Below are 19,569 nucleotides of genomic sequence, written 5' to 3'. Positions count from 1 at the left end.
TAGTGGTACTTGAGATTGAACAAAGAGGCATTGTACCTCCTAGCTACAACCCAAGCCCTATTTTATTTTTTTTGTTTTGAAACAGGGTCTTGCTAGAGAGTCTTACTATTTGCTAAAGTTGTTCTTAAACCTGAGATCATTTGTCTCAGCCTCCCAAAGCACTTGACTCACAGTCCCGTGCCACCAAGCTCAGCTCCACTATATGCTTTTTACATTGTTCATGGTCCCTCTACCGGATTTACTCTTCTAAGGATGGGACTATGATTTATCCACTTTATATCTCTAGCATCATACTTGACATAGAAAAAAAGTTTTATTTATTTTGGTTTTTTGGTACTGGGGATTGAACCCAGGGGCATTCTACATCAGAGTTACACCCCCAGCCCTATTTTACTTTTTTATCCTGAAACGGGGTCTTACCAAGTTGCTAAGGGTCTCACTAAGTTGCTGAGACTGGCCTCAAACTCCTGTCTCTGCTTCCCAAGTGCTGGGATTATAGTCATGCATCATAATGCACAGTGGAATGTTGAATTACTTTACCTATGAATAAATCAGTCTGGTTGTATCATTGGTCATGGGTTGTTAAGTAAGTGACAGAGCAGGGGTTCAACCCCACGTCCTGGTTTTTGTTTGTTTGTTTGTTTGTTTTTTATGGTACTGGGGATGGAACTCAGAGGCCTACATCCCCAGCCCTTTTTTTATTCTTTATTTTGAAACAGAATCTTACTGAGTTGCAGAGGGCCTTACTAAGTAGCTAAGGCTGTCAGCGAACCACGATCCTCCTGTCTCAGCCTCCCGAATGCTGGGATTACAAGCATCCACTACCATGCTTGGCCAGCTTCTTGATTTTTATGTTAAAAAATTAAGCATAATAAATGCACTCCTTGTCTACTTATAAACAGGAAAGATTTCTAGAAAAAAGGCCTCAGAGTGGTTATCTGTCTCAAATATTACTAACTTTATTATTATTATTTTTTTGCAGTACTGGAGATGGAACCCAGGGGCATTCTATCTCCGAGCTACACCCCAGCCCTATTTTTTATTATTTTTTATTTTGAAACAGGGTCTCACTGAGTTGCAAAGGGCCTCACTAAGTAGCTGAGGCTATCCGCGAACCATAATCCTCCTGTCTCAGACTCCGGAATGTTAGGATTACAAGTGTGCGCCACCATACCCAGCTACAGATGTTATTTACTTATACAAATTATGTGAAAAGTAAAAACTTTTATCTAAAAATTAATTGATTTAATAAATTTTTGTGGTGTTGGGGATTGAACTCAGAGTGTTCTACTTCTGAACTACACGCCCAGCCCTATTTTTAAATTTTTATCTTGAAACAGGGTCTCACTAGCTTGATGAGAGTCTCAGTACTTGCTGAGACTTCCTCAAACCTGTAATCCTCCTATCTCAGCCTCCCAAGTACTGATAATACAAGCATGCTTCACCATGCCCAGCTAAAAATTTCTAAGAAAATCAAGGGAAAAAATAAGGAAGAATTTTCAGGAACGTCATGATAATCAGCAGGGCTACTACTGTGGAATTTTCCAGTAAGGGAAAAGATAATGGGCTCAACTCTGAGTATAGCATGAGTAAATGAGAATTTATAGCCAAGAAGAAGGGTGGCATCTGCCATAGTTTGAATGTGTCACCCAAAGCTCATGTGCTGGAAACTTAGTCCCCTGCTAGTGTGAAGAGGTGGGACCTTTAAGAGGCAATTAGGTCTTTAGGGCTTTGCCCTCATGAGTGGATAATGCCATTACAGCAGCAGTGGGTTAGTTATCACAAAGGTAGGTTCCTGATAAAAGAAGGGCTCCAGCCTCTTGCCTCTCGTATGCGTGCAGGGTCTCTTGCCCTTCTTCCTGCGAAGGGATGATGTAGCAGGAAAGCCCGCATCAGCTGTGGGCCCTTGACCTTGAATCTCTCAGCCAGGGGAAAGAGGATTCTGGCTAAACTGACCTAACAGGATCCTTGGTGAAGACAGACCTGGGTGATCAGACCTCACCGGGAGTGAGGGGGGGGGGTGATGACAGAGGATGGGGAACCTGATTAGATATTGAGGGATCAGATACTGAGGATGAGAAGTTCTTTTGCTAAACTGATAACAAGGTTCTTGGCTAAAAGAGGATTGTATGGGGAGGTACAGGGATGGGCCTAGGAGAAGGATCAGGAGCCTGATTTAAGTTTGGTCAAGCAAAGAATCTTGGTCATATCTAAACCTGTAAATCATCTAAGACATTTAAGTCTCAGGCATTATGAATCAGCCTGTTAATTCTCATGGAAATTTACTGAATATTCTACCATGAGGTAAACTTTTCAGTAACTGGAACTGGATTTTATTTATACAGGGAAAATGCTTTGCACATCAGTCCTCCCAAAATGCTTGGCCGAAAACTGAATGGCAGTACCCTTAGGAATTGAATTCCTTTGAAGTCCAATAACTGTAATTTATGGAGCTGTCACTAGGTGGCAAGGAGCTACTGGTTTAGGAATTTCTTTTCAGAAAATGCCCGAGAACCTTCAAAACCATTTTGTACAAGTCCATTTTTCTTTGTAAACAAATTTAATTGAATAGTTATATATATTTGAATAACTTATTTTAAATAGTTACACATATATGTGTGTTGATCAAAATAAGCTCCATTGGTGCATGTTGCAATAATGCCATTCAGTTAGATAATAGTAAAATAAAGCATGCGGAATAACTTCTAATAATTATAGTATTTCTAGTCTTTATTGTACCTTAATTTTGGGTGTGATCACTGATAATTTCTTTTTGGTCCCCAATTGGTCGAGTGGTAGATCCAGCTCTTGGGCTCCAGAGCTCACACTTTATTTATTGTGGTACAGGGGGCTGAACCCAGGAGTATTTTTTCCTTTTTTTGGTGGTACTGGGGTTCCTGGAAGCCCTTCTACCTCTGGGCTACACTCCCAGACCTATTTTTTATATTTTTGAAACAGGGTCTCTTACACCAGCGCGGCTGGCTTCAAACCTGCGCGATCCTCCTGTCTCCGCCTCCCAAGCGCGGGGAATACAAGCTTGCGCCACCACGCCCGGCTCAACCCAGGAGTATTCTACCTCTGAGCTATACCCCCAGCACTATTTTATTTTTTACATTTTTTGAAATAGGGTCTTAAGTTACCACACACTGCCCCAGAACCTACGATCCTCCTGTCTCAGCATCTGAAGCACTGGCATTATAAGCCAGCTCAGAGCCGACACTCATTACCATACCACGCACCCTCTCATTAACCCACTGTTCACAGACTGACTGATTATCTGTCAAAGAGTTGGAAGGTACGTTTGACATTATCTGGTCCATTCTTATAAATACAAATATAGGCATGTATTATTTTTATTTTAGATGTTTTTTAAAAAGGTTCAAAGGGAAGCTATTTGTCTAAAGTTTTAATCTTTTGATCAGCAGATCTAAAAACATGATAATATCCTTATCGCGTATTTCAGAGTGCCATTCATAGTGATGATGACTAGCGATTCTTCACCTGACTGATGCTGCACATTAAAACGGTGGCTTTCCTAATAGGGGGATTCCCTGCTGTTCCATCCAGGAAGGTCTGGCTGCGTGTTTCCAGTGTTGTCCTGGTCTCAAGCCACCCTCTCAGTTCTTCCACTACAGCTCTATTAATATAGCTTCCCAACTCTAGAAATGACCATATGCAGATTAGGGCAGTTCTCTGTTCTAGTATTTTTTGTTTTTGTTTTTTTTTAATGGTACTGAATATTGAACCCAGTGGTGTTCTACCACTGAGCTATAACCTTATTTATTTATTTATTTATTTATTTATTTATTTGCGGTACTGGGGATGGAACCCAGGGGTATTCTACCTCTGAGCTACACCTCCATCCTATTTTTTATTCTTTATTTTGAAACAGAGTCTCACTGAGTTGCAAAGGGCCTCACTAAGTAGCTGAGGTTGTCTGCAAACCACGATCCTCCTGTCTCAGCCTCCCAAATGCTGGGATTACAAGCGTGCATCACCACACCAGGCCCCAATTGTTTTTATTTTTTTATTTTATTTTATTTATTCATTTTTTTTGGTGGTACTGGGGTTCCTGGAAGCCCTTCTACCTCCGGGCTACACTCCCAGACCTATTTTATATTTTTTTAATTTATTTGGAAACAGGGTCTCTTAAGCCAGCGCGACTGACTAGGAACCTGCGCGATCCTCCTGTTTCCACCTCCCAAGCGTGGGGATTACAAGCGTGCCACACCATGCCCGGCTCCCCAGTTGTTTTTATTTATTTTTATTTATTTTGAGACAGGTCTCACTAGGTTTTCCCCAGGCTGGTCTCAAACTTTTGATCCTCCTGTCTCAGCCTCCCAAGTACTGGGATTACAGGTGTGCACCACTGTGCCTAGCTGGTTTTGTTTTGCAGTGCTGGGGATGGAATCCAGGATCTTGGGCTTTGCTAGGCAAGTGCTCTACCACTGAGCTATTTCCCCAGCCCTGGTTTTTTGTTTCATATTTAAGTGGGAAGAAATGTAGATGTCATCCAGGTTACTGCTCTTATTTTAATAGTCTAGCTGAATGTGTATGTGTGGTAGTAGAGATTGAACCCAGGGGTCTTCTACCTCTGAGCTATACCCCCAGCCTTATTTTTTATTTTTGAAACAGGGCCTCCTAAATTGTGGAGGCTCTCACTAAGTTGCCAAGGCTGGCCTTGAACCTGTGATCCTCTTGTCCCCGTCTTCCAAGTACTAGGATTACAGGCATGTGTCACCATACCCAGCAATATTTGAATATTTAAACTAGTGGCTTATCCAAAAGATAAAAGCAAAATTTAGAAAATATATAAATAAATATCAAAGCTGGGAATGATGGTGCATGCTTGTAATCCCAATACTTGAGAGGCTGAGACAGGAGGATTGCAGGTTCAAGACCACCTTCAGCTACTTAGTGAAGCCCTTCGCAATTTAGTAAGACAGTTTCAAAATAAAGAATAATAATTTTAAAAAGCTAGACATGGTGGTGCACGCTTTTAATCCCAGCATTTGGGAGGCTGAAACAGAAGGATCTGGGTTCGCAACCAGCCTCAGCTACTTAGTGAGGCAACTCAGTGAGACCCTGTTTCAAAATAAATAATAAAAAATAGGGCTGGGTATGTATCTTGCAGGTAGAATGCCCCTGGGTTCCATCCCCAGTACCACAAAAATAAATAAATAAATAAGTAAATAAATAATAAAAATAATAAAATAGGGCTGGGTTGTAGCTCAGAGGTAGAATGCCCCTAGGTTCCATCCCCAGTACCACAGGGGTGGGGAGGAGGGGATTACAAGCCAGACATGGTGGCACAGGCCTATAATCCCTGTACTTGGGAGGCTGAGATAGGACTGTGGATTCTTGGACAGTCTCGGCAGTGTAGTATGGCTCTCAGCAACCTAGCAAGACCCTATTTCAAAACAAAAATTTAAAAAAAGGGGGGGATAGGGTTGTAGCTTGGAGGTGAAATGCCCCTGGGTGGTTCAATCCCCAGTAACACATCCACTCGTGCGTGTGCGCGTGCACACAGACACACACACTCATACAAAAGAATGCTTTATTTATTTTTCTTTTTTTAATTTTGAAACAGGGTCTCACTAAGTTGTGGAGGGCCTCACTAAATTGCTGAGGCTGGCTGCAAACCTCTGATCCTCCTGTCCTCCCAAGTACTGAGATTACAGGTATGTGTCATCACACCTGGTGTTGTATCCTTTTTAAAGTTAAAAGTTTTCTTCACTTTTTTTTTTTTTTTTTGTGTGTGTGTGTGTGGTACTGGGAGTTGAACCCAGGGGATTTCTACCTCTGGGCTATACTCCCAGACCTATTTTATACTTTATTTATTTGGGAACAGGGTCTCACTAAGTTGCTGAGAGCCTCACTAAATATCTGAGGCTGACTTCGAACCTGCGCGATCCTCCTGTCTCAGCCTCCCAAGCGCTGGGATTACAAGCATGCACCACCACACCCAGCTTCTTCACATATCTTAAACATGATTATACTTAAAATGCTTGGAGCTATCCTTTCTCTGCAGGCTTAGCATCACAGATTGAGAAAATCACTAGATAACTGTTTATAAATTGTTTGTAGTTTCTTATATAGGAAATGTTAATGCAAAGTTTCCGAATGGTGTTTCTGAATTTCCTTAATTTTTTTTTCCCCAAAGAGATGCTGGGATTGCTATTAACCTCAAGAGCCAACTGGTAAAGACACTGATTTGTCCTTCCCTTTTTTTCCTTTTCTTTCTCTCTTTCTCTCTTTCTTTTCTTTTCTTTCTTTCTTTCTTTCTTTCTTTCTTTTTTTTTTTTGGTGCTGGGGATTGAACCTGGGCATTCTATCTCCAAGCTACACCCCCAGACCGATTTTTTTTTCTTTATTTTGAAACCAGGTCTCACTGAGTTGCAGAGGGCCTCACTAAGTAGCTGAGGCTGCCTGCGAACCTACAATCCTCCTACAATCCTCCGCTCAGCTTTCCCTTTTGTCTTTCAAACTCCCACACCCCCAGCCCTATACCTTAGTCTTTTATTTTTGAAATAGGGTCTCTCTGAGTTGCAAAGAGCCTCACTAAGTAGCTGAGGCTGTCCATGAACCTAGATCCTCGGTCTCCATCTCCCGAATGCTAGGATTACAAGGGTGCGCCACCATGCAAGGCCCACAGAAGCCTTTTAAGTTTCTCACTAACCAGATCCAATAAAGTAATTGGTGTTATATGAAAATAAGGATTCAGCCGGGTGTGGTGGTGCACACTTGTCATCCCAGTACTTGGGAGGCAGAGACAGGAGCATCGCAGGTTTGCAGCCAGCCCCAGCTACTTAGTGGGGACTTCTGCAAATTAGTGAGACCGTGTTTCAAAATAAAGAATTAAAAGCAGGGCTGAGGTATGGCTCAATCTTCACTTCCACACACACACCCAAAAAAGCATAAAAACAAGGATTCTCAAGTAGTATCTGTGAATTTTTTTTTTTCTGGGCAGGAAGTCAACATAGAAAAAAAATCCCTATTTTCAACCAATGGTAAAGAAAGAGAACTGCAGGAAAGAGGGTGGTTGGTAGAAGGTCTCTGAATTATACAGGGTATGAATACTTGAAATTATTTTTAGCATTCTTAAAAATCTAATTTATTGTGAAGGTGGGCATGGTGGCACACGCTTGTAATCCTCATGCTTGGGAGGCGGAGACAGGAGGATTGCAGAGATTCGAAGCCAGTGTCAGCCACTTAGTGAAGCTCTCAGCAACTTAGTGAGACCCTGTTTCCAATTAAAGTATAAAATAGGTCTGGGAGTATAACCTGGAGGCAGAAAAGCCCCTGGGTTCCATCCCCAGTACCACACACACACAAAAAAAATCGAATTTACTGATTTCATGCATGTACTATCTACATGCATGAATGAATGCATGGTTGAATCTAGGTTAACCATTATTAGTGAAATAATAATAATAATAATAATAATAATAATAATAATAATATAAAATGACTTGTACTTTCACAATAGTACTTGTCCAAATAATCTTACATTGTAATTACATGGTCAATATGTAAATATTGGCTCTAAAAGCCAGATGTGGTGGCACATACTTGTCATCCCAGTACTTGGGAGGCTGAGTCAGGAGTATCATCATAGGTTCCCAGCCAGTCTTAGTTGCTTAGTGAGGCCTTCTGCAACTTAGTGAGACCTTGTTTCAAAATAAAGAATAAACCAGGCATGGCGGTGTATGCTTGTAATCCCAGCATTTGGGAGGCTGAGATAGGAGGATCATGGTTCTCAGACAGCCTCAGCTACTTAGTGAGAACCTTTGCAACTCAGTGAGAACCTGTTTGAAAATAAAGGATAAAAAAAATAGGGCTGGGGGTGTAGCCCAGAGGTAGAATGCCCCTGGGTTCCATTCCCAGTACTGCTAAACAAACAAACAAGCAAACAAGCAAAAAACAAACAAACAATCTAGGGCTGAGGGTGTAGATGGGAATGCCCCCTGGGTTAAATCCCTGGTACCACACACAAAAATATATTTTCATGTATGTATTATATATATATTTTCCAAATCTTTCTTTCTTTCTTTCTTTCTTTCTTTCTTTCTTTCTTTCTTTCTTTCCTTCTTTCTCTCTTTCTTTCTCTTCTTTCTTTCTTTCTTTCTTTCTTTCTTTCTTTCTTTCTTTCTTTCTTTCTTTCTTTCTTCTTTTTTCCTACTATAAGTTGAACCCAGGAGCATTCTTTCTCCAAGCTACACCTCTAGCCCTTTTTTATATTTTATTTTGAAACAGGGTCTTGCTAAGTTGCCGAGAGCCTCACTAAGTTGCTGAAGCTGGCTTTGAACTAGTGATCCTCTTGTCTCAAGCTCCTAAGTACTGGAATTACAGGTGTGCACCACCACACTCAGCTCATTATTTTCTTAAAACAGGTGAACATGCCTTTTCCAACTTTTTTTTTTTTTCAGTACAAGTGATGGACCCCAGACGGCGCCTTCATCCCGGCTCCCAGGCTACCTTTCCATTGGCTTCTACATGTGAGGCCACTTTCCTGCCATGAAGCTGTTCCCATCAATTTGTTCTTGTGTGTGTGTGTGTGGGGGGGGGTACTGGGGATGGAAACCAGGGGCATTCTACCTCCGAGCTATACACCCAGCCTGATTTTTTATTCTTTATTTTGAAATAGGGTCTCACTGTGTTGCAAAGGGCCTCACTAAGTAGCTGAGGCTGGCCAAGAACCTGGATCCTCCTGTCTCAGCCTCCCGAATGCTGGGATTACAAGTGTGGGCCATCACGCCCGGCTCTCTTTGGAGGTAATATTTTAAACAAAGGTTTGAACAGCTGTGAACAAGTGAGCCACAGGAAGATTTGGAAGAAAAATGTTTCAGACAGACAACGGATAGTACAGACACACAACGGATAGCACAGCCCTGTAACAGGATCAGGCCCAGCATGTTTGCAGGCTCTATATAAATACTCCCAACGCATCCTCCCTGAGATACTTCATCCTCTTATCTCTGGAAACCAGCCATTAGCACCCTCTTTCTGCTCCCCGGATCCCAGAGCCCCACTTCCCCCAGCCAAAGTCAAGTTCCTTTTCTCCCTTTGTGTCTTGCTACAAAATTGGAATCAGTATGTTCCTTTATGAAACACTGTGACATGAGGGGGAGGTAGAAAAAGGAAACAATCCTCTCTAACTTCTGTGCAGATGCAGGAAAAAGACAAGCTCACTTTTTCAGAGAAGGAAAGGGTGAGAAAGAGGAAAACGGAGAGAGTGCTCTTTCCAAATTCATCCTTGGAGCCGGTGTGGCAGTGCTTGCCTGTAACCCCACTGCTGGGGGAGCTGAGATAGGATTGGTGTCTGGTCCAGCCTCAGCAACTTAGGGAGACCCTGTTTTTTTTTTTTTTTTTTTTTTTTTTTTTTTTTTTTTGGTGGTACTGGGGTTCCTGGAAGCCCTTCTACCTCCGGGCTACACTCCCAGACCTATGTTTACATTTTTATTTGGAAACAGGGTAGCGGCTGTCTTCCAACCTGTGCGATCCTCCTGTCTCTGCCTCCCAAGCGCAGGGATTACAAGCGTGTGCCACCATGCCCGGCTAGGGAGACCCTGTTTAAAGAAACAAAAATTGAGCTGGGCATGGTGGCGCATGCTTGTAATTCCTGTGCTTGGGAGGCTGAGACAGGAGGATCACACAGGTTCGAAGCCAGCCTCAGCTACTTAGTGAGGCTCTCAGCAACTTAGTGAGACCCTGTTTCCAAATAAAATATAAATAGGTCTGGGAGTATAGCCCGGAGGTAGGAAGCCCCTGGGTTTCACCCCCAGTACCACCAAAATAAATAAATAAATAAATAAATGAATAAATAAACAAAAATTGAAAAGGGCTGAGAGTGTAGCTCAGAGATAGAGTAACACTGGATTTAACCCCCAATGCCAAAAAAATTAAATGAATATGAAATAGAAGGAGCCGGGCATGGTGGGGCACCCTTGTAATCCCAGCATTTGGGAGGCTGAGGAAGGAGGATCGCGGTTTGTGGACAGCCTCAGCTGCTACTTAGTGAGGCCCTTTGCAACTCAGTGAGACCCTGTTTCAAAATAAAGAATAAAAAATAGGGGCTGTAGCTGTGGCTCAGAGGTAGAATGCCCCTGGGTTCCACCCCCAGTACTGCAAAAACAAACAAACAAACAAACAAACAAGGAAATAGAAGGAACAATATTTTTATTTCAGAACTGGGGATGGAACCTAATGGCATTCTACCTCTGAGCTATACCCTCAGGCTTATTTTTAACTCTTTATTTTAAAACAGGGTCTCACTAAATTGTAGAGTACTGGCATTACAAGAGTAAGTCACCATGCCTGGCTTATACTTAGCTTTTCATTGAAGCAAAACAAAATAACAACAATTAACAATGAATGCTAAACCAGAAATGGTGGTGCATGCCTGTAATCCCAGTACTTGGGAGACTGAGACAGGAGGACCACATTGTTGAGGACAGCCTCAGCAATTTAGCAAGATTTCTGCAGGAGGATCATAGGTTCATGGCCAGCCTCAGCAACTTAGTGAGATCTCTGCAACTTAGTGAGACTCTGTTTCCAAAATAAAATAGGACAGCCGGGCGTGGTGGCACACACTTCTAATCCCCGCACTTGGGAGGCTGAGACAGGAGGATCGCACAGGTTTGAAGCCAGCCTCAGCTACTTAGTGAGGCTTTCAGCAACTTAGTGAGACCCTGTTTCCAAATAAAATATAAAATGGGTCTGGGAGTATAGCCCGGAGATAGAAAGCCTCTGGGTTCCACCCCCAGTACCACCCAAAAATAAAATAAAATAAAATAAAATAAAATAAAATAGGAAAGGCATAGTGGTACATGCTTGCAATCCTAGTACTTTGGAGGCTCATGCAGGAGGATTGCAGGTTCATGGACAGCCTCGGCAAGTCGTGAGACTCCCATCAATCTAGTGAGACCTTGTTTCCAAATAAAATAGAGCTAGGGGTGTAGCTCAGAGGTAGAATGCCCCTGGGTTCAATCTCTAGTATGAATGAATGAATGAATGAATGAATGAATGAATGAATGAATAGGGCTGGGAGTGTAGCTCAGAAGCAGAATGTTCTGGGTTCAGTTCCCAGTACATAAGAAAAAAAAGATGTGAAATGGAGATCAGGACCCACATTACATAATCTGCACTCAGCATAAAAGCCAGAGTTGTGAAATCAAGCTACTACTTTGCTCAAACTCTCCAACGTTCCTCTTACCTTATTCCAAGGAGGAGCACCCCCCAGTAGCCTCTGAGGACTTTACCGTGACTTATGCACCACTGTCACCCCTCTGGATCTCAGCTACAATCCCCTCTGTTCACCACTTCCTTGCCGTTCTCAATACCAGGCATGCATCACACCCACCGCGGGCCTCTGCTCTGGAAACCGTTCTCCCTGCCTGACCCACTCTCCTTCCCCCTGGCCACTTGGTGGACTCTCTCTCCCCTTCCAGCCTTTGCTCAGATCTCATTCCTTCGGGGAGCCGAACCTTTGCCACCCAATTTAATAATGTAAGCTGGTCAACTCTCACCTAACACCCACAAGTCTTTTTTTTTTTTTTTTTTTTGGTACTGGAGATGAAACCCAGAGGTCTTCTATCTCCAAATTATACCCCAACTTGATTTTATTTATTTATTTGTTTGTTTGTATATTATTTATTTATTTATTTATTTATTTATTTATTTATTTATTTGCGGTACTGGGAATCGAACCCAGGAGCATTCTATCTCTGAACTACACCTCAACCCTATTTTTTATTCTTTGTTTTGAAACAGGGTCTCACTGAGTTGCAAAGGGCCTCCCTAAGTAGCTGAGGCTGTCTTTGAATTATGATCCTCCTGCCTCAGCCTCCCAGATACTGGGATTACAAGCATGTGCCACTATGCCTGGCTCTGTTCATTTTATTTTTGAAACAGAGTCTCATTAAGTTGCAGAGTCCTCACTAAGTATTTGAGGCTGGCTTGAACCTTCAATCCTCCTGTGTTAGCCTCCCAAGTACTGGGATTACAAACTTGTGCTACCATGCCCGGAAACCATAAATGTCTTAACCTGTTTTATCTTTTTTAAAGAAAGTTTTTTTTATCACCTTCTGTAAAACTGTATGACTTTATTTTATTTTATTTTGGTACTAGATTGAATCTAGAGGCATTCTCCCTCTGACACATACCCCCAGCTCTATTTTATTATTTATTTATTTATTTATTGGCGGTACTGGGGATGGATCCCAGGAACATTCTATCTCCGAGCTACATCCCCAGTCTTATTTTTTATTCTTTATTTTGAAACAGGGTCTCACTGTGTTGCAAAGGGACTCTCTAAGTAGCTGAGGCTGTCCACAAACTGTGATCCTCCTGTCTCAGCCTCCCAAATGCTGGGATTACAAGCATGTGCCACTATGCCTGGCTATTTTTTATTTTGAAATAGGGTTTTGCTAGGTTTCTGGGAGTCTTACTAAGCTGCTGAGGCTGGCCTTGAACCTGCAATCCTCCTGTCTCAGCCTTCCAAGTACTGGGGATTACAGGCATGTGCCATCATGCAGGTTCGTGTGTATCTTTAATTGTCTCCTTTCTTCCTTTTGGATATAAGCTCTCCAAAGGCTTGGATCTTTGCATTTTATTCACTGATATATTTTAAGCAACCCAAAACAGTGCCCAGCATATGGTAATGCATAAAAAAATAGATTGGATAAATTGATCAATATACTTATAAATACCCAAACTGTTATAAGTCGGCTTCCTTCTCTTTAATGGGCACGGGGAAATGGCATTCCTTCCAACTTTGTACATTATAGGGACTCGGTAAATTATTTATTAAGTGAATGATTTATCTTTTTGCTTGACACAAATAGCTTAGTAATAAATGTTCCTGAACAAAAGACCAGAGATACCCTGAAGGGCTCAGAACGATATTCCAGCAGAAAGAAGACCAGTTGCTCTGTTTGCACTTTTATTAATGATTTGGTTTGCAAAAATGCTTTGGCAGGAGTTTTCTGGACCACTGTTTTGTTATCATGCTGTAAGCAGAAAGATTAATATTAGCTTAAATGGTTTTTAAAGGAAAAGTGGCAAAAATTGTAAAACTGTTATTGCTTTTTTTTTTTTTTTTTTTGGTCACTTGTGAGCATCAGCTTCTGATACAATAGCCATGAAAGTAAGTAGCCATCTTAATTCTTTTCTAACGTTGGACAACAATTTTAGATAGAGTTGTGTTCCTTCAAGAGCTTTGGTTCTATTTTTTTCTTCTGTTACATAGGTTATAAAGACAATGAAATAGGGAACAAAAAATGGACAGCACAGTACTGAGTAGTCAATTAAAATGCTATGATGCTTATTTGATTTGTATCTCCAAGTACCTCAGTTCTTTAATCCTTAAAATACCTAGATATCAGTATATTGTTTATATATATTCTTGGGATATTGTAATAGTTTTAGTTATATATTCTTGGAATATTGTCATTAGTTTTGTGTGCTACACTGGTACATTTGCTAGTACAATTTTATATTTACTTATTTATTTACTTATGGTACTAGGAATTGGACCCGGCCGCATTCTACGTCTGAGCTGTACCCCAGCCCTTTTTATTTTTAATTTTTTTAAACAGGGTCTTGCTAGGTTTCTGAGATTCTCTCTAAGTTTCTGAAGCTAGTCTTGAATCTGCAATCCTGCTGTCTCAGGCTCCCAAGAACTAGGAGTACCACATCCAGCTGCTAGCGCAATGTACACGTCAGGCAATGGTAACAGAGTGAAAATAAGACTCGATGAGGTACCTTGACACCATAGAAGAAAAATATTAAAATTTCTTTCTCAGAATATACAAAATCTTCCATTTCAACTTACATATATTTTATTTTGGTGTGTATGGTAATGGGGATTGAGCCCAAGGGCCTTCTACCTCTAAACTACATCCCCAGTCCTATTCAAATAGGACCTTGCTTAGTTGCTAAGGCTGGCCTTGAACTGACTATCCTCCTGTCTCAGCCTCCCAGGTACTGGGATTACAAGTATGTACCACCACAACTGGTTCTTCAATTTACATATATTTTAAAATGTTGTAGTATGCAAAAATTAAGGTTTAAACTTCATCTCTTACCTAAAAGTTCAATAATTCCTAAACGACTATTAACATACTCATCAGTTAATAGGCAATTTCTCTCTTTATTATAATAATTTACTATGACAGCAGAGAGTATCTTCTTCTGAATATTCAGTCTTGTCTCTTCATTTCTGCTTTGTACTAACTGCTGACTAAGTGTAACGTTGAGCTGGTCAGGGAAATATTCCAAATATTTGATTGCTGCCTTAAGCCAATTATCAGTCCTGGAGGGAAAATATAAAACAAATCAATAGTTAATATTTGCATTTGACTAAGGCACTGTTTGATAAAACATAATAAAATCTAGCTTACTTATTCCAAAGAAGACACTATTTTCTGGGAGATCTACTTCCGAGCTACTTTCCTAGCCCATTTTTAACTCTTTATTTCGAAACAGGGTCTTACTGAGTTGCAAAGGGCCTCACTAAGTAGCTGAGGCTGGCGGCAAACAGCGATCCTTCTATCTCAGCCTCCCCCGAATGCTGTGGTCACAAGTGTGCACCACCGCACTCGGCAGGTCTCATCAATTTGCTGAAGGTTTTGCTAAGTTGCTGAGGCTGGTCTCAAACTTGTGATCCTCCTGTCTCAGCTTCCCAAGTGCTGGGATTACAGGAGTGCATCACCACACTTGGTGAGATAGGAGTTTAAATGGCTGTTTCCCAGGGGGGAGAAATGAATGAGAGGACAGTGTGAGACTGCTATATTTTTGTAATAAAGCTGATAGGGCTATTTGAATGCTTTGTGTGATGTGCATATATAACAAAGATAAGTGAAAACATTTAATAAGAGTACCTTCCTTCCTTCTTTCCTAAAATGTGATTCTTCTGACTCTCAGTTTCCTCAACTGGAGAGGGAGTTACCCCTCACTTTGTAAGTCTACTGCAAGATTATAGATGACTATAAAATACATAACACATTGCTTATCCCAGAGAAAGGCCCAGTAAGTAGAAATTATTAATACATTTACTGATAAAATATATCCAATATTACTTAGGAATTTCTAGAGGTATTCCATGTCCCCAAGACAAAACAATGGGAAAAGCAACTTTTTCATTTATTTATTTTTAGTGTTGCTGGGAACTGAACTCAGGGCCTTGGATGCACTAGGCAAACACTCTATCACTGAGTTCTATCTCCATTCCTAAAACTGTATTTTGTTGACTCTCTTCTTCTGCTTACCATCTAAATAGCAATCCTCCTTGGAGTTGTTTTCTAGTTTTGCTTTTCACTCTATATTCTTTCTCTAGGCACCATATATTTTCCCCTTCTCTCCATATTCTTCCCTTATGATACCTATCGTGTGTGTGTGTGTGTGTGTGTGTGTGTGTGTGTGTGTGTGTAAAAACCAGGGGCATTCTACCTCTGAGCTCCAGCCCAAGCCCTTTTTTTTTTATTCTTTATTTTGAAACAGGGTCTCATTAAGTTGTGGAAGGCCTAAGTAGCTGAGGCTGGCTGTGAACCCACGATCTTCCTGTCTAAGCCTCCCAAGTACTGAGATTACAAGCGTGCGCCACCACACCCAGCTGCATCACACCTATGTTAAATCTCGCTGGTAAGCCCTGCTCCCTCAGTGTGCAAATCATACTTCTATCATTACTTGACTAAATGCAATAAAGGGTGTAAGCACCCAGTCCCTCCTAATTGTCCTAACTCTAGAGCTCCTCTTTCCGTTATGGTGGTATTAAAAGGAGAAAAACACAAGTCAATGAAGTAAAGAGCAAAGTGGAGTGGAACAACAGCTTGCTTACCTAGTTGGTTTTGAGAAAGAGAAAGAACAGAGATGTTGTGGAGGTACTGAGCCAATGGACAAGGACACACACTCATAAGGAGATGGACTTGGATTACAAATAATAAGGACCGGAAGTCACTGTTTGTTTTCTCTAGAAGTAGAGACACTGGCACCTCCAGTTAATCTGGCCATGGTCATTGTGAAAACTAAGCTAAGTGTTACTGGATCTTAGTTGCCTCCCCTGTCTTGTCTGATATCATTGATATGTAGGAGTAACTATTACAGGGAAGAGAAGCAAGCCAACACATCAAACACAGCAATCTACCACATTTATTATTTATTTATTTATTTATTTATTTATTTATTTATTTAATTTTTTGTGGTACTGGGGATGGAACCCAGGGGCATTCTACCTCCAAGCGACACTCCCAGCCCTATTTTTCATTCTTTATTTGGAAACAGGGTCTCACGAAGTTGCTGAGAGCCTCACTCAGTAGCTGAGGCTGGCTTTGAACCTGTGCGATCCTCCTGTCTCAGCCTCCCAAGCGCTGGGATTACAAGTGTGCGCCACCACGCTCGGCTGAAATAGACCTAAGTTTATAACACGAAAGGATCTCATTAAATAGAAAACAAAGCAAAACAAAATTTAAAAAATCAGTAAGCTAAGCAGAATAGTTTCTATACTATGAATCTACAACCTACACACAAATATATGTAAATAAATAGAACGATCTGGAAGGATGAACTTCAAACTAGTAAATGTTGGGAAACAGGACTGTAATGTGGTTGATGAAAGAGGCTGTTCACTTTTTTTTGTTGTTGTTGGTGGTGCTGGGGATTGAATTCAAGGGCATTCTGTCCAAACTACCCCCGCCCTTTTCATTTTTGATTTTGAAGCAGAGTCTCAAGAAATTGCCCAGAGCCTAGCTAAGTTGCTGAGACTGTTCTCGAACCTACATTTCTCCTGTCCCAGCCTACCAAGTACTGGGATTACAGGTGTGCACCACAATGCCTTCCTGGTTGTTCACTTTGTAGTCTATTCACATTTATGAATTTTTATAATGAGCACATGTAATTTTTCTTTTTCAATTGGGGGACAGTAAAATTTTTATTGAGATATAGGTTACATATCATAAAATTCACTTTTTTTTTTTTGTGATGCTGGGGATAAAACCCAGGGCCTTGGACATGAAGTACTTTACCATTGAGCTAAATCCTCAGCTTAAATTCACCTTTAAAAACACAATGTTTCTTATTGTATTCATGAAGTTGTACAACTAATGCTATTATTTAATTATGGATCATTTCATCACTCTGATATACCCCCAACCCTTTTAATTAATTAATTTTTATTTTCTTTTGATGCTGGGGATTGAACCCAGGGACATTCTAAGAGATACCCCAGATATTTTTTACTTTATTTATTTATTTATTTATTTTATTTATTATTTATTTATACTGAGATGGAATCTTGGGGCATTCTACCTCTGAGCTACACCTGTGCCCTATTTTCTTATTCTTATTCTTATTCTTATTATTTTTTGGTGGTACTGAGGTTCCTGGAAGCCCTTCTACCTCCGGACTACACTCCCATACCTATTTTATATTTTTTATTTGGAAACAGGGTCTCTTAAGCCAGTGCGGCTGGCTTCCAACCTGCGAGATTCTCCTGTCTCTCCGCCTCCCAAGCGCTGGGATTACAAGCGTGCACCACCACGCCGGGCCTCTCTAAATAGAGTCTCACTAAATTGCAAAGGACCTCACTAAATTGCTGAAGCTGGTCATGAACCTGTGATCCACCCGTGATCCTCCTGTCTTAGCCTCCCAAGTACTGGGATTTCAATTTCAAGCATGTGTCACCACGGCTGGCTTACTTCTTTGATTTTGAGACAGGGTCTCAATAAGTTGCTGAGGCTAGTATCGAACCTGTGATCCTCCTATTCCAGCATCTCAAACTACTGGGATTACAGGCATGTGCCACCACAACTAGCCCTTAAATTATTTTGTGTGGGTGATACTGAAGATGGAACCCAGGGGCATTCTACCTCTGAGCTACATCCCCAGCCCTATTTTTTATTCTTTATTTTGAAACAAGGTCTCACTGAGTTGCAAAGGGCCTAAGTAGCTGAGGCTGACTGTGAACTGCGATCCTTGTGTCTCAGCCTTCCAAATGCTGGGATTACAAGCGTGCGCCACCACTGTTTTGAGGGTAGAGTCCAAGAATGTAAGCTTCTCTATGGATAAGTGGAAACACTATGCCTTATCTTACGTAAGACATAAGGTGTTTATGACAAAATGATAAATAAAAATCCATCACCTTCAAACTCTTCTTTTGACAAGGAAACTGTCCTTCGGTTCATCTAAAAAATCTCAGCCCTTAACACTGGAGCGGTGAGGCAGAGGCCAGAGGGAGGGTGTCGTCTGCCGAGGTTGTGGGGAGACTGGGAAACTATTAGCAGTGTACTCCAGGTATTTTCTGTAGGCAAACGACTTCGCTAGCCATTAAAGAGGTGGACTAGGTATCCTCTTGTTCTTCTAAGAGTAGTCTGGGGCACAGCAGCATAGGTGTCTTTGGGAAATTTATTAGAAATGCAGAATATCCGACTCCACTCACGAATTAGGATCTGCATTTAACAAGGTCTCCAAGTTATTCGTTACAGTATGAAAGTTTGAGAAGCACTGCTTTTCTGATCCCTCCGAAAGCACTTTACCAAAGTAAACTGTAAAGGGCTAGGTCTGGGTCTTAGGTCCCTGAGCTGGGGAGGGCGGAAGGATCAGAAGCGGGCGGGGCTAGGAAAGGGGCGTGGTCTCCAAACCCTGAGGGGCAGAGTCCAATCACACCTTCTTCTCACCCGCCGCCCCCACCACCCTCACCATACATTTGGCTCGGATCTACCTGTCCTACCTGTCCTGTCCTCTTTTTTCTGCAGAAGCTACTTCTAGGACTCCTGGAAATCGGCCCGCACCGCCCGGGGCCAGGCAGCTCATCTTGGTTGCAAAGGCTGCGGAACCGCAGAGTCAAAAGTACCATCACCTGGCGCGCCAGTCCCGCCCCCGGCCCTGTAGCCCCGCCCTCCGCCCCCGTAGCCACGCCCACAGACCGTCAATGGGCGGCGAAGCCCAGACCCCGCCCCTTCCGAGCCAGCCGGAAGTGACGTCATGCCGGGCCCGGCAGGTCTTTCAGTCTTCTTCCCCCTCTCGTACTCTTCCTCCCCGGTCCCTTCCCTCCCTTCCCCCTTTCCTCCTCCCGCTCCAGCCTCTGCGGCCACCGGGGTGGCCGAGGCTATGGAGTAAGCGACGGCGGCGGCCGGTCGCGGAGGCCGAGCAGGAACTGCGGGGCGCGTTTAGGGGGGCGGGGGGAGCGAACCGCAGCACCGCCCTCCCGGGAGGCGAGCCGAGAGGTGAGTGTCCGGCGGGCCGCGGCGCCCAGTGGCCGCCAGCCCCTCGGGCCGCGCTCTCCCGGGCCCCCGGCGGGCGAGGAGGCGCGGAGGGGCCGCGCGCGGGCTAGGCCTCGGGGCCCCCGCACTCGCCACTGTTGCCTGGAAACCGGGCTGCGGGCCGGCGGTGGGCGCCGCGACCCCCTGGACCCCGAGGCCGAGCCCGTCCCGGAGGCCTCGCGGCGGCCGCGCACCTGCCCCGGGGTGGTCGGCCCGAGGCGGCGCCCCCCGCGCCGACGCGGGAGCTTAGGTTTCGGCGGTGGAGATCTGGGTCCCCTTTGGGGAAACTGGACACTTCTCCGGGACTGGGAGA

The 19,569-nt window shown here is 42.8% G+C and overlaps 1 protein-coding gene across 1 annotated transcript; it reads right to left on the bottom strand.

The window, feature by feature from the left end:
* Positions 1-8,992: 8,992 nt before the first annotated feature.
* Positions 8,993-18,980, bottom strand: DEPDC4 (DEP domain containing 4; the record flags this gene model as incomplete). Its single annotated transcript, XM_080704813.1, has 6 exons — positions 8,993-9,076; positions 12,885-13,023; positions 13,112-13,238; positions 14,088-14,314; positions 14,883-14,934; positions 18,854-18,980. 6 exons carry the CDS (start codon positions 18,978-18,980, stop codon positions 8,993-8,995), a joined length of 756 nt encoding a protein of 251 aa, XP_080560939.1.
* Between the last annotated feature and the right edge of the window lie 589 nt (positions 18,981-19,569).

The sequence above is a fragment of the Muscardinus avellanarius genome (assembly GCF_963383645.1).
Source record: "Muscardinus avellanarius genome assembly, chromosome: 11".
Lineage (NCBI taxonomy): Eukaryota > Metazoa > Chordata > Mammalia > Rodentia > Gliridae > Muscardinus > Muscardinus avellanarius.
This window is presented reverse-complemented; position numbering and strand designations above follow the sequence as displayed.